The sequence below is a fragment of the Antechinus flavipes genome, chromosome 1, assembly GCF_016432865.1.
Source record: "Antechinus flavipes isolate AdamAnt ecotype Samford, QLD, Australia chromosome 1, AdamAnt_v2, whole genome shotgun sequence".
NCBI lineage: Eukaryota > Metazoa > Chordata > Mammalia > Dasyuromorphia > Dasyuridae > Antechinus > Antechinus flavipes.
The window spans coordinates 402,662,719-402,675,884 of NC_067398.1; the positions used below are offsets into that span (position 1 = coordinate 402,662,719).

General features: G+C 33.1%; 1 protein-coding gene across 1 annotated transcript in view; it reads left to right on the plus strand.

Moving 5' to 3' along the window:
• OTULIN (OTU deubiquitinase with linear linkage specificity) overlaps positions 1-13,166 on the plus strand; it is a 60,927-nt gene that overhangs the window by 9,372 nt on the left and 38,389 nt on the right. Inside the window, exons 2-4 of the mRNA XM_051969861.1 lie at positions 7,634-7,710; positions 9,397-9,491; positions 12,219-12,362. Coding sequence (XP_051825821.1) covers positions 7,634-7,710; positions 9,397-9,491; positions 12,219-12,362 — 316 coding nt within the window. The remainder of the gene's footprint in view (positions 1-7,633; positions 7,711-9,396; positions 9,492-12,218; positions 12,363-13,166) is intronic.

The following is a 13,166-nucleotide window of genomic DNA, read 5'->3' on the forward strand; positions in this document are numbered from 1 at the left end:
GGTATATTTTCTACAACTAAAATAATATGGTGGGGAAAAATTCTTTATTACAATGCTGGTAGCCTTTATTATTTCACTTGGTTTTAAATAGAGGTGGAACCTTGTCTGTACTTAGGGATTTGTTGTTTTGTTTTTCCTTTTAGGTAATTTATATAGATTTATGTATTAACTTATTCAGTATTATGAATTTATTATGAATCTCATCCCTAACTTAATGGAGACATGTAAATATTTCTAAATATAAGTTAACTTTATATAGATGTTAAAATAATGTGAAAAAATTAATCAAATTTCTAAAATAACATTTTTTCTTTTATAGAAGAGATGAATTATATATTTATGAATCAAGAGTTATTTCTTTTGTTTCATGATTTTAAAAAGTAATGTTTAACTCAAAGTTGCAAAATAGCACGTCCCACATTAAAATACTCTGAATTAATTCATATTTAACTTAATTTTTTACTTTTTCAGTTTTTATGTATTTTTCATAAGGATCTTGGGTTAAACCTTTCTATTTTTTAAAAATTGTATGGGGATAGGAATTTTGTAGGTGATTTGTGAATCATACAATGACAAAACCTCAAGAGTTTATCTCTGAAACTCCTAAAACTTGGCTGACTTGTAGTTATCCATTATATGCTTAAAGATTTATGATAAGGAAATCATTCCCTACCAAGACAGTCCATTGAACTTTGGAGCAAATTTTATTGCTAGAAAGAGTTTACTTGGTATCTAGGTGAAATTTGTCTTTTTATTCATTTCTTTGTATTGTTCCTAGTTCTTCTCTTTGTGGGTAAGCTAAGTTAAATTGGAACAAATCCAATACTTGTATATTAGAACTGTTCAGATAGTGATGCCTTATAGTATCTGAACAGTTCTAATATATGAGGCAGTTGTGTTGTTCATCTTAGATCTTCTCTGCTATAGATTATTTTTCCAGTTTCTTCTGTATGACATGTTTTCTTCTACATTTACTACTTATATTCCATTAGATGTGACCCAGCTTATTAGTAATCTTTTTACATTGTGATCTCCCCCCAGAATTGAATAGAATATTGTAGATATGGGCTGCCCAGAGCAGGATGATGATCTGGATATTGTGTTTTCTTTAATGTGCTCTGTGTGGTAAACAATTCATTGAACTCTTCAAACTCTATCCTCCCCCATCTTTTTCATGTGATCTGTGCCACATTTTGCCTATCTTGTAGATGTGAAATTATTTTTATGAACCCAAATGCAGGACTTTATTTATCCTCATTAAATTTCACCTTGCTGGATCTGGCTCAGCCTTTTAACTTGATAAGGAACTAGCCCTAACCCTTGTGTCATTTTTCAAATTTGACATATATGCCATGTATGCTCTTACACAAATCATTGATAAAAATGTTTATAGTGCCAAGTGGGAAACATAAAAATAGAGTGAGGTACTCTACTCCTTCCAGTTGGCATACACAAAGTGAATATACATTGTATCAGGCCATTTGTCTTGTTTATATACTGTCATCTAGTTTAATCTCTCTTCCTTGTCCACAACAAAAATTTTGCTAAAGTCAAGGTAAATTGTATATACAACATTCCGCTAGTTGTTCAATCTCATAACCTTGTCACAAATGAAATAAGGTCAATTTGGATTGTTCTTAGTAAGCTTTCTGTTTATTCTTAGTGATCACCATTTTCCTTTTTAAGTCGCCACATTCCAGTATTCAAAAACTGAAAAGAAGCTTTAGTTTCAAGAATTTTCTGCCCCTTTTTGAACACTGGAACATTTGCCCATCTCCAGTTGTAACTTTTCTCCTGTTCCCTGAAGTTTGGAAAGAAATCCCTGACAACAGCTCAGGAATTCTATTTTCTATCTCAGTACCTCAGGATAGTTTGAGTTTGGTGAATTGACAGCAGCTAGCAACTTTTTTCTCTTGCCAACTAATTTGTTTACCTTAGGTTTTAATTCCCTTTTATTTACTTTTGTTGTTCTTTTCCAGTCTAAAGATTTTTTTTCCTGGAAAGAGGACTCAGAAGCACAATTAGAATTGAGTGTCTCTGTCCAGTCTTTATCATCTAGGATCATCAACCTATTCATCCTGGGCATGACTCATTTCTTTTTGTTTTTTCTTGCCCCCCAAATGTAACTTTTAACAGAAGGAACCAAAAAAAAAAAATGTCCTTTTTATTATTCTTTGTATTCATTGATAGCATCAACTCATTCTGATTTGAGCTATTCTTCTGATACTATTGTTAATGGAACTGCGCTACTCTATCATCCTATTTTAAAACTATCTATCTGTCCTCCTTTCCCTCACAATAAAATTTACCCCCCGAAAAAAAAAAATCCTGAAAAATAAAGTCCTTAACATGTATAGTTACATAGTTATACAAAACAAATTCTCACATTGGTCATGTCTGTTAATATGTCTCTGTATTTTAAGTTCATGCCTATCAGTTGTCAGAAGGTGAATAGTGTGTTCCATCTTCATTATTTTGGATTAGTTGTTTATTATTCCATTGATCAGCTATTTCATCACTAGTTACAAGCCCTTCTATTTTCTTTGTATGATTTTAAAAAAATTTTAAGTTGAGTTATGAGTTCCCCGTACTTCCATATTAATTCTTTCATTATTATTATTCTTCTTTTTAATTTGCAGGTTTATTTTTCATTTAAGCATTTATTTTTTCTGTCTTCCACTTGCCTACCCATAGGAAGGGGAATGAGAAAAAAATGAAAAATAAAACCCTTATAACAATTATACATTAGTTCAGTAAAAGAAATGTCTGCATTGTCTGTATCCAAATATGTGTTTCATTCTACATATATGTTTCATTCTGTATATTGAGCCCATTATCTTTCTGTCCAGATGTGGATAGCATTCCTCTATAATCTATCCTGTGGAAAGCATTCTTCCACATTTTATCCTGTGGGATTGTGGTTAGTCAGATTTCCTAAATTTTTCAAAATTCATTGTCTTTACAGTGTTGGTGTTATATTATAAATTATACTTCTTGTTCTGCTCACTTTACTTGATCAGTTTTTACTTACTGTAGTTGTTTTATGTTTGTGCTGTTTAAATTAAAAGCATTCCCTTTTGAGACCAACTGTTCTTGTGGGATTTTTAGGAAAATGGATTCTACATATTCTACTTTGAATTTTTAAATCTCCTATCTTAAAATCTAGAGTGTTCAAAGTAAGTTTAATGTTTCCTCCTAATCTGTCATGAATTATAGTGCTATGGCTACTTCCTCTCATGGCTCCTGTGATTTCTACTTCAGTAAACAGTTCCTTCTTTGCGGTAAGTCAAGTCTAGAATAGTAGTTCCCTGCATCACTTCCTCTACCTTTTTAAAAAATGAAATTATTATTAAAACATGTAAAAATTTTGCTGCTTTCCTTTTAGCTGCAAGAAAACTCTAATATATGTCCAGATAGTTGAAGTCTTCCATCTCTTTGCAGAGTTTGCTGTCTATTTTATAAAGTAATTCATTTTGTTCTTCTGGCTTGGTGGTCTGTATAGCTTATTTTACTATAACATAACTCTTGTTTATCCTTTTCCCACAAGTGCTATACATCATATTTATCTTTTCAGTTCGTGGTTTTTCTCAGGTATATTCTTTTGCAATGTAAAGCTGTTTCACTGTTCCTTTTGCAAATTTATTATTCCTTTTGAATTTTTGTTCCCATAGTTCATTCATATATCACATTTTACTGTCGCAAAGATACCCACAAGATGGAGTTTAGCATCTTTATTAATCTGTAGAAAATTACTTTTCTGCTTTCCAACTTGTTGAAAGAAAGGAGTTGAGTTTGATAGGCATGTTAGTAGGGAGCTTTGGAGGTAATTGGTGTCTGTTATATGAAGGTCTAAGAAGCTTTTCTAGATTAGTGCAAGATTTTCTAGTCCTAGATCTGCCTGGTTTTATTTTATGCTGTAGAATGAATTTTTCCTTAAACTCTACCCAAACTGTTCGCCCCCATTCTGCTACCTTTTCAACAAAAACAAAACAAAACCAAAAAAACCAAACTCCAAACTAAAATTGGCAGCCAGGCTAAGCAAAGAAAATGTTTTCAATTCAAAAAATTATACCCATTTTCAGTGGTAGAATTATTTCCTTCCTCCCCTTTTCCCTTATGCTTTTTTAGTTGAGTTTATTATTTTAACTTTTGAAATATAGAAATATTTATATTTATATTTATATTATTATATATTTTGAAATATAGAAATACTTATTTTCTCCTAAGTTCATACATATTAAGATTTTACACTTGTGTGTGTGTGTGTGTGTCTATGTGTGTGTGTATTTTACTGACTAATTGTGTTATTCAATTGTAATTCAACTCAAATCACACCCTTCTCCTGGTAAATATATAGCTTTGGGGTCATTTTAAATGCAGACATAAAGGTTATGTAAAAATTTTCTTACACTATTTGGTGGGCATGAGAATTAGTGTATGCCTTAGATCTAAGAGAAATACATTAGTTGCTTTGAGAATTTTCAATGAACTCTGTCTTTTCTACCCATTAACTGCTTTCTTCCCCCCCCCCCCATATTTAATATTCTCCATTCTCATTTTCCTTACATAAGAATATGGATTGCTTTCCACCATTCCATGTAGTTTATCTTTACTCCTTTTAAATAGGTTTTCATGGATTCATGAGTGTTTGTGTAGTGGTAGAAACTTATTTACATTTAGTCACTCAACCTAGTGATCCTAAGAAATGAACTTTGGTTCATTTGGTCCTAATTTTAAAGAACACATCACCAGATAACTACAAAATTCTTTTGGAGTGGAATCTCTAATCATTATGAAAGAAAGATGATTCTGCAGTGGTATTCTATACCTTTATGAAACATAATAAAAGCCTGTTTTTCATAATAAGAATTGTTTTGTCTTTTTTGTAAAACTAAATTGTGTCTTCTGAGAATCACTTTTAAGTAAGGGAGGGGCTGACATATAGGTCAGTTTTTATTTTAAGTTTTGATGCACCAGTCCCCTATGACTATCTAGTTTCTGTTTGCTTTGACTTTGGCATAGACTCAGGAGGCAACATCACACCTTATACTTAAAATCTTACCAAAGCCAATGTTCTTGGAAAGTACCCTTTTTCCCCTTGCCTCTTTCCCAACATAAATGGTGTTCTTTAATATCTCTTAATAAGTTATGAAAGTGAAAAGTGACTTTTACTCAGAGGCAGTTAAAAAAGGGTGGGTTGGCAAAAGGTCCCTTTCCTGTTCTGTTTCACTGAATAGGACAACTTACACTAATGACAGATTCATTAATTGTAATGTAACTAATATTTAATTGAGCATCTAATATGCTGGTGACTGTATGCTAATTTCTTGGTTAGTTGGATAAGACCTAAACTTAACTATACTTCAGAGATCCATCATTTTACCTGTGTGGCATTCTCTTCTGTAATGTAAACCACAGCACTTACCACTGTATAAGGGTTCTTTATGAGTTACTGGACAAAAATTGATCATTCTGCAGTCAACCTAATAAGGAACTTTTCCTGACTTAGCAAGGCTAGTCCTCTGACAGGCATGCTGAGTCCGACTCAGAGACTTAATAGATTAGAAAGACTTACCACAATTTACTGTCAAGGCCTTTGAGAGACCGTAGTCACATTCATTCATTAGATGAAGCATTTGATTAGTGGATATGTAGTCATGGTAACCTATCAAAGTATTTGATTAATAAAATAATGTAAATGCATTTTATTTATTTTATTAAAATGAAAAAACAGGGAATTCAAAAAGATCACTGTAAAAAAAATTACAGCCTGTATCAGGAAATTTAGTTCCCTTTCCTAGTATCTTTATCTCTAGGTGTACTTTCCTGGTCAGCAAGACGTTGTCTTTGTCTGCATTTGTTTAATGTCAGAGGATCTCAAAGTTGGAAGGGACCTTAGAAGCTTTCAGTTCTGCTCATGTCAGAGCAAGAATCTTCTCTAACTTAAGTTTCAAATAGTCATTCCAGTGAGGGGAAGCTACCATTTTCAGTTTTTTCCCTTACATTGAGCCTAAAACTCTCTTTTACCCATTGTTTCTATTTCTACTTTCTGGAGCCACGTATCTGTCTTCTCAGCTCCAGTTCTATATCACCAGCTGCTTGCTAGGTATTTCCATCATGATGCTCCATAAGTTTTATTAAGTCAACATGTCCAAAATGGAATTCATCTATTCTCAAGGCCCTCTTTCCCACCCTCCTTAATGTATTCCTTTTTTTTCCCCTATTTTTATTTTTCTATTACTATTTAGACCACTATCGTCCTAGTCTTTCACGTCCACAATTCTGAAATCATCCTTACCTCTTTATTCTTCATGTATCATAATCATCCAGTCTTTTGCCAAATATCATCAGTTCTAGTTCCTCAACATCTCTCTTATCCACACCCTGTTATTTACTCCATAACTACAGATTGTACAGATTCTCTACCCTTATTCCCTGGATTGCTTCCATGGCCTTCTAATTTGTATCCGTATCTCTTAACTTATCTGTCTCCTCACTCTCTCCTCCTAACTTCTAAAGTATGTACCTAAAGAACATAATTGATTTTTTTTTAACCTTGCTCAAGAAGTTTCAGTAGTTCCCTATGCTCTCTATTCTAAAATACAAACTTTCCTCTGTTTGGTATTTAAAAACTTTCATAATTAAGAATTTGTGTTCACATATCCTGTAATTTAACTAAATGGACCTATTTTCTACTTCCTGACTAATAATTTTATCTCCTCTCTCTGTGCCTTTGTGATTGGGTTGTATGCCTTATCTGAAATGTTTTTTTTCCTCCACTTCTGTTTTCTGGAATCCCTAGTTCCCTCAAGATTCATTTCAAATGCTACCTCCTGTAGCATAGTAGATCTTTTCTGATTCTCTCCCCTCAATTGCTGGTATTCCCCTCTTGCTTACTCTTCTAAAAACTTCACTTGTTTTGTGTATGTATTTTGAATCTATTTCTGTGAAATGTTGCCTTTCTTCAGCAGACTATAAACTTTAGGACAGGGGCTGTTCTATTTTTGTCTTAGTATTCTCAGTACCTGGCACATGAACATTTAAAAAATATTGTTGAATTCTGAATTCTGTGTAGAAAAATTTGGGCACTGGGAAAGATATATAATTTTACTAATATGCAATTACTATCTTTGTGGACAGCTTAGGTAGGCAAAGTATTAGGCCTGGAGTCAGGAAGATTCATTTCCTTGAATTCAAATCTGGCTTCAGACACTTGTGAGTTGTAAGATGCTGGGAAGTCAGTCCTTTTAATCTCAGTTTCTTCATTTGTAAACTGAGCTGGAGAAGGAATTGGCAAATCACTTAAGTATGTATACCAAGAAAACCCTAAACAGGGTCACAAAATCAAACATGACTGAAAATTATTGTCCTCAAGGAGCTTACTATTATTGTTTGTTGAATATTGGGAAAGGTATCAATAGATATTTTGAGATATTATTAGAGTATAAGAATTGCCCAGGACATTTTCTGCTCTACTAGTTAGCTGCCTTCAATAATATCACTTAAGATAAAATATAGAAACTAGAAAAATTTTAATGTATTTTTTTAAAAAGTGTGTGTGTGTGTGTGCATACATACACATACATAAGCATAAAAAGAAAAAGTATTTGAAATGCCTTATATGCTCTTTCAGGGAGGAGGACATGTATCGTGCTGAAGATGAAATAGAAAAAGAGAAAGAATTACTGGTACGGGAAAGAGGGTTATCAGGTATGTTTGAGATTTTGTTGATGTGTGGTACTTCATATTTACAGGACAAATTATAATAAAATTCACAGCTAGTTTCACAAAATACTGATACATTTATATGTATAAAATTTCATTGAATTTAAGCTGCTTGTGAGCAGGAATTTCTTTTTCTTTGTATTCCTAACTGTGCCTGACACATAATAGATGCTTAATAAATGTTTCTTGACTGACTGAACAACTATAACAATAATAGCTAAGATTTTCATAATGCTTTAAGATTTTCACAGTACTTGAAATATCTCATTTTGCCCCCACAATAGTTTAGGGAATTAAGACTATTATTCTCTCCATTTTACAGATAAGGAAATTAAGGCTGAGAGAGATTAATTGATTTGCCTTTGATTTACAAAACTTGTAATTGTCTGAGGTTTTATTTGAACTCCATTTTTCCTGAATTCCAATCAAGCACTTTATTCATTGTGCCATTTTCTAACTTCTATGCATTCATAAATGTCACATTTTTCATCTTGCTTTTATTATTATGACATTTGAATTAGTTTAAGCATTTGAAAGATATGAAGGAATACAGTGCTTCCCTAAGAAATTTTAATTTCGGTTAGTTTGCTAACTTCCTATGGATGTCAATGGCATGCCCAGGCCTCATGGCATATTCTTTAAATGGATTCTTCCAAATTCCTTTCCTTGGTAACCCTATTGCTTTCCCAATGCACTTCTTTATTTGCCACTCCTTGTGCCTATTTTATCTCTTCATTTTGTTTGCAACTTCTAAATAATCTTACTTTTTGGCTTTAAAAAAATTAATTTGGATTCTAAGCATATTTTCTAAATTCCTTAAATTGACATCATTTATCATCAATTGAATGCAAATTTTCTCAATTATGTATTTTATTTGATCTCTTAGTAGAAGAAAAAAAGTATATTGTTTCAAATGTGTTTTAAACATCTTGTTTCAAAGACTTGGTTTAGTATGCTTATTTGTACATGCTTTTAAAAAAAAAATTGAGAAATTTCCAAAAAAAAAGTCTTTTGTGCATGAGATGTATGATGCAATATTACCATTTATTGTTCGATGATTTTATTTAAATAATAAGTCCAATCTTAATCTCTAAAACATGGATCCAAACTTGTTTTCTCAATCATGGTATTCCAAACCACTACTTTTTCTGTAATCACTGGATGAGCCTTCCAGTGGATATAATGAAGTGGTTAGTTCCTACTCATTGGCTTTAGGTATACAGAGAGTATTAGAGTGCTGGGCAGGTACTGCTTCTGGGAATCGTCAGCATTCTAGAAGCAACAGTAGATGGTGACAAGAACCATATGAAAAAGTAGAAGGAAAACCACTTATTTGTGGATGTTTTGACCAGCTTTGTGGCTTGGGGAAGGGTCTGAGGAATTGGTAGCCTTGTTTTGCCTCCTTAGGTCTGTCATATCCCTGTAGCTCTTGATATGCTACAAACAACCTGCTATAATGAGACATATAAATCTCTTTGTTGCAGTGTGACACATTACTTTGCTTTTGTGGACCATCTATACAAGATGAGACTGTAAAGCAGGGAAGTATTTCCTGGGATAAGGAGAACATCCCCATTTTATTGAAAGAGTAGATTGTTGCCTTTCTTATGAGATTGCTATTTTATTTTATATTTCCTTGATTATTATTGTTTTGTATTTGTTACTTAACAGAGCCGAAGTTAAGTGTAGCTCCTGAAATGGACATCATGGACTATTGTAAAAAAGAATGGAGAGGAAATACCCAAATGGCAAAACGGATGAAAAAGGTGTGATTAAAAACTAAGTATATGTTCATGCATGTATACATGTGTGCTTATGCATGTACTCTGTGTGTGCTTTTGTGTCTTCTTCCAGTGATGGTCCTGCAACTCTTGTTTACAGAAAATTTTTAAGGTATAGTTATTAGGTTGTTTCTGATTTTATGGGTGAGGAAACAAGAGTCCAATCATATATGAGGAACTTGTTCATATTTGGATCCTGAATATATATGTTTAGTAAATTATCCAGCTGCTTCTAGTTTATAAGTTAATTGTTATTGTATTGAAACTTTTCACTTTAGGTTAGATTTAGATTAAACTAATTTGAGGACACTGCTTTTCTCCATGGTTCGGGATCTATCGAGAGAAGGGTACCCTTCTATTATAATATTAAAGGATTTTTGCTGGCTCCTGATTTATGTTATTGGACCTTGAGAAAGTTATGGAATTTTGAGAGGACTGTTTACTTATTAGTCCTAAAAATCCAGGGATTCCCTGGAATAAAGCACTTGCTTTTCTCCTCAAGGATCTACTCTGTAGTCCATGTTCCTGAACTAGATCCCTCAGGTCCTTTCTTAGAATAACTTGGAACAAGGATTAGGGAGGTTTAGATCCTCCCATCTTCTTTTGAAAGTTAATTATTCCTCAAAGAAAAACAGTGGCTTAAGCCAAAAGTATATCTCTTATGACTGTCAGTCATATGAACTACTTCTTAGACTCTTATCGGAATTGTAGGGTATGGGTGAGCAGGTAATCCCTGTTTTCTGGGATTGTTTTAATGGCTTCAATTTCAGTTGAATAAGTATTGACTGGACATTTTCTGTGTGCCTAGCACCAGCTTCTGTGGAGCATACAAAAAGAGTATAGAACATAATCCCTTACCCTCAAAAGAGCTTGTGATCTGGTTGGGTGCCATATAGTAGGACTGCTCCATATCTCACTCATCATTAGAGAAAAGCCATTGATTGCTAGCACAAATTACTATTTGTCTTGAGAAACTCTTGGCACACCTTTTTCCTTGTTACTTTTTGTTAAACGATGCAGTTCAGTATCCCTTATGTGAAAACAAAATTAGTTCTATTTGGCAGTTTTCTTTGACCATTCAAGTGGAGTCTTAAATGACTCTTTCTGACAGAAGAGTTCATTTACCCTCTTGATTCAGAGGCAGAATGTTTTTTGAATCTAACTCATCAGGATTCTTTTAAAAATGGAACATCCTGCATGGGCCATTTGAAGGTACCTTCCAGATATGATAACCAGTTGCAAACATCTGCTCTAATATTTTTTTCTGGCTAAAATATTTTCATCCATACTAGAACTCTGGGAATTTATCCAAAAGTACATGTATCTGTGCTTTATGTTTAAGAAGATTCAAAGCCCTTTTTTATGAGAGAAAATTTTGGCTTTATCTGAGGCACCCCTGCTGCCCACATTCAGCTGAAGTGAGTTGGTTTTTCCCTCTGGGCAAGAATACAAATCTAACTCTTAAATGTTCAGAGCAGATGGAGAATTTTTTTTTCTTACTGCACACCTGCATACTTAAAACCTATGACTAAGTTTAATCAATAGCATAAATATCTGCACCATAGGGACTTGTTAGAGAATAGTTTTGTGCAGACTGTGATCTGCCAGAGATGCAATTGAGAAACTGATATTTGAGAAAGGCAGCTTGATAGACATATAAAATGGCCATTTAAAAGGGTTTTCTGAGTTTTCACTGCATGAAATTAGATAATCAGAAAGCAATATCTCTTCTGTATTATTTTAGCTCTTTGGAGAAATAAACAGCTTTGCTGAGTTCTGGTCTGATGCCATATCCTTTAACTCTGTAGAGGCCAGAAAATGTTGGAGCCTGAGGCACTATACGGCCAACATCTGGTCCTCCACCTTTATTTCACAGAGGAGGAAAATGAAGTTTGGAGAAGTGACTTGCCCAGTCACCCAGATTTTTAATAATCAATCCAGTATTAGAATTTAGGTCTCTTGACTCCTAGGTAGATGCTATTTCTTTTTCATCAGGCTGCCTGATAGATGAAATGTTCATTTGGATACAGTTTTTTGCAAACCATGGGTGAAGATATTTTCTACACCTGCTCCCCAGTTTTTTGTTTTTTGTTTTTTAATTATGAGAACTCAAGAAAAAAATTATCATTGAATTTAGTTCTTAGAAATAATTTATTTCTACAGGTGAATTTGTTTGCTTCCTTTGATCATATGTTGAAAACCATGTTAAGCCAGCAAGAAACTCAAGTTATCCTTGCATGGTAACACACTGTTTATCCATTACAATGCCAATTTAAATATCATTTTGCCATGAAACCTTCCCTTTCTCCTCTCTAGTGCTGGTAACAAACAACCTTCTTTCACTGCCCTAACATATGTAGCTTTTTGTTTTGGAAACTACTTAATGGTTATCCTAATAGTACATATTGTAATTGTCATTGTTTCTTGTCCCTTTTTTACACTGTAAGATACATATGAAAAATGCTTAAAAATGTTTGTTGAATTGGAGAAAAAATTACTTTTAGTTTTTTGATAAAAGTGTTTGAATTCTCTGTAGGGAGATCAGAGGTTCCCTACATCTTCTCTTCCCTCCTTTTTTGAGAGATCTTTGTTTATTTAAAGAATAGCTGTAAATTTTGAGACCTGGAGTGAATTTTTCCTATGTGAGTAAAACTTTCTAAGCCACCTGAATTTAGTAGTGACTGTGTTGGTTTCTTTAACAATTTCACACAGGGCTATGAAGAAGTTTCTCAGAAATTTACCTCTATAAGGAGAGTCCGAGGTGATAATTACTGTGCTCTCAGGGCAACCTTGTTCCAGGCAATGAGCCAATCAACTGATCTTCCTAACTGGCTCAAGAATCAGGATATAACGCTGGTATGTTTAAAATTTGCTTTTATAAAAACATAAATGTTTTGAAATGTTACATATCTAAAAATTGAAATACTTTAAAAGAGTAAATATTTTAAAATACTTCTTTTCAGAATATCTTTTTCTTCTGCTGTTCTAAATTTATTTTAAAATTAAATTAATTTTTTTAATTAGCCAGTCTTTCTTCTCTGAATTTTCTGGAATCTTAGTTGGTCATTGTATAGGTGAGCCTTCTAAAGTCTTTATAAATTTTGTATTTACAATACCGTTTTTATTATATAAATTGTTCTGTCTCTGCTAACTTCTCTCAGCATTAGTTCATCAAATCTTCCCATTTTTCTCTAAAACCATTCCCATTCTTAAAGCATAATTTCTTAATTATTTCTTAAAGCATAATAGTATTCCATTATTTTCATAGGCCATAATTTATTCAGCCTTTCCCCAATTGATAGGTATCCTTTCAGTTTCCTTTTTTTTTCTTCCTATACAAATAAGAGTTGCTATAATTATTTTTGCACATTTGGATCCCTTCATCTGATTAATTTTGTCTATATTGATCTAATAGCAGTATTGCTAGGTCAAAATGATACTTGAACAATTTAATAGCTTTTTGGACATAGTTCTAAATTGCTTTCCAGACTAGTTGTACCAAGTTCACAGCTTCATAGTAGTACATTAAAGTTTTCCTACAGCCCTTACAACCTTTGTCATTTTCCTTTTCTGTTGCCTTAGCCAATCTGATGACTAAGGATTATTGCTCAGTCAAAGAATGTTGAGTCTTTGTGACCCCATTTAGGGTTTTCTTGCCAA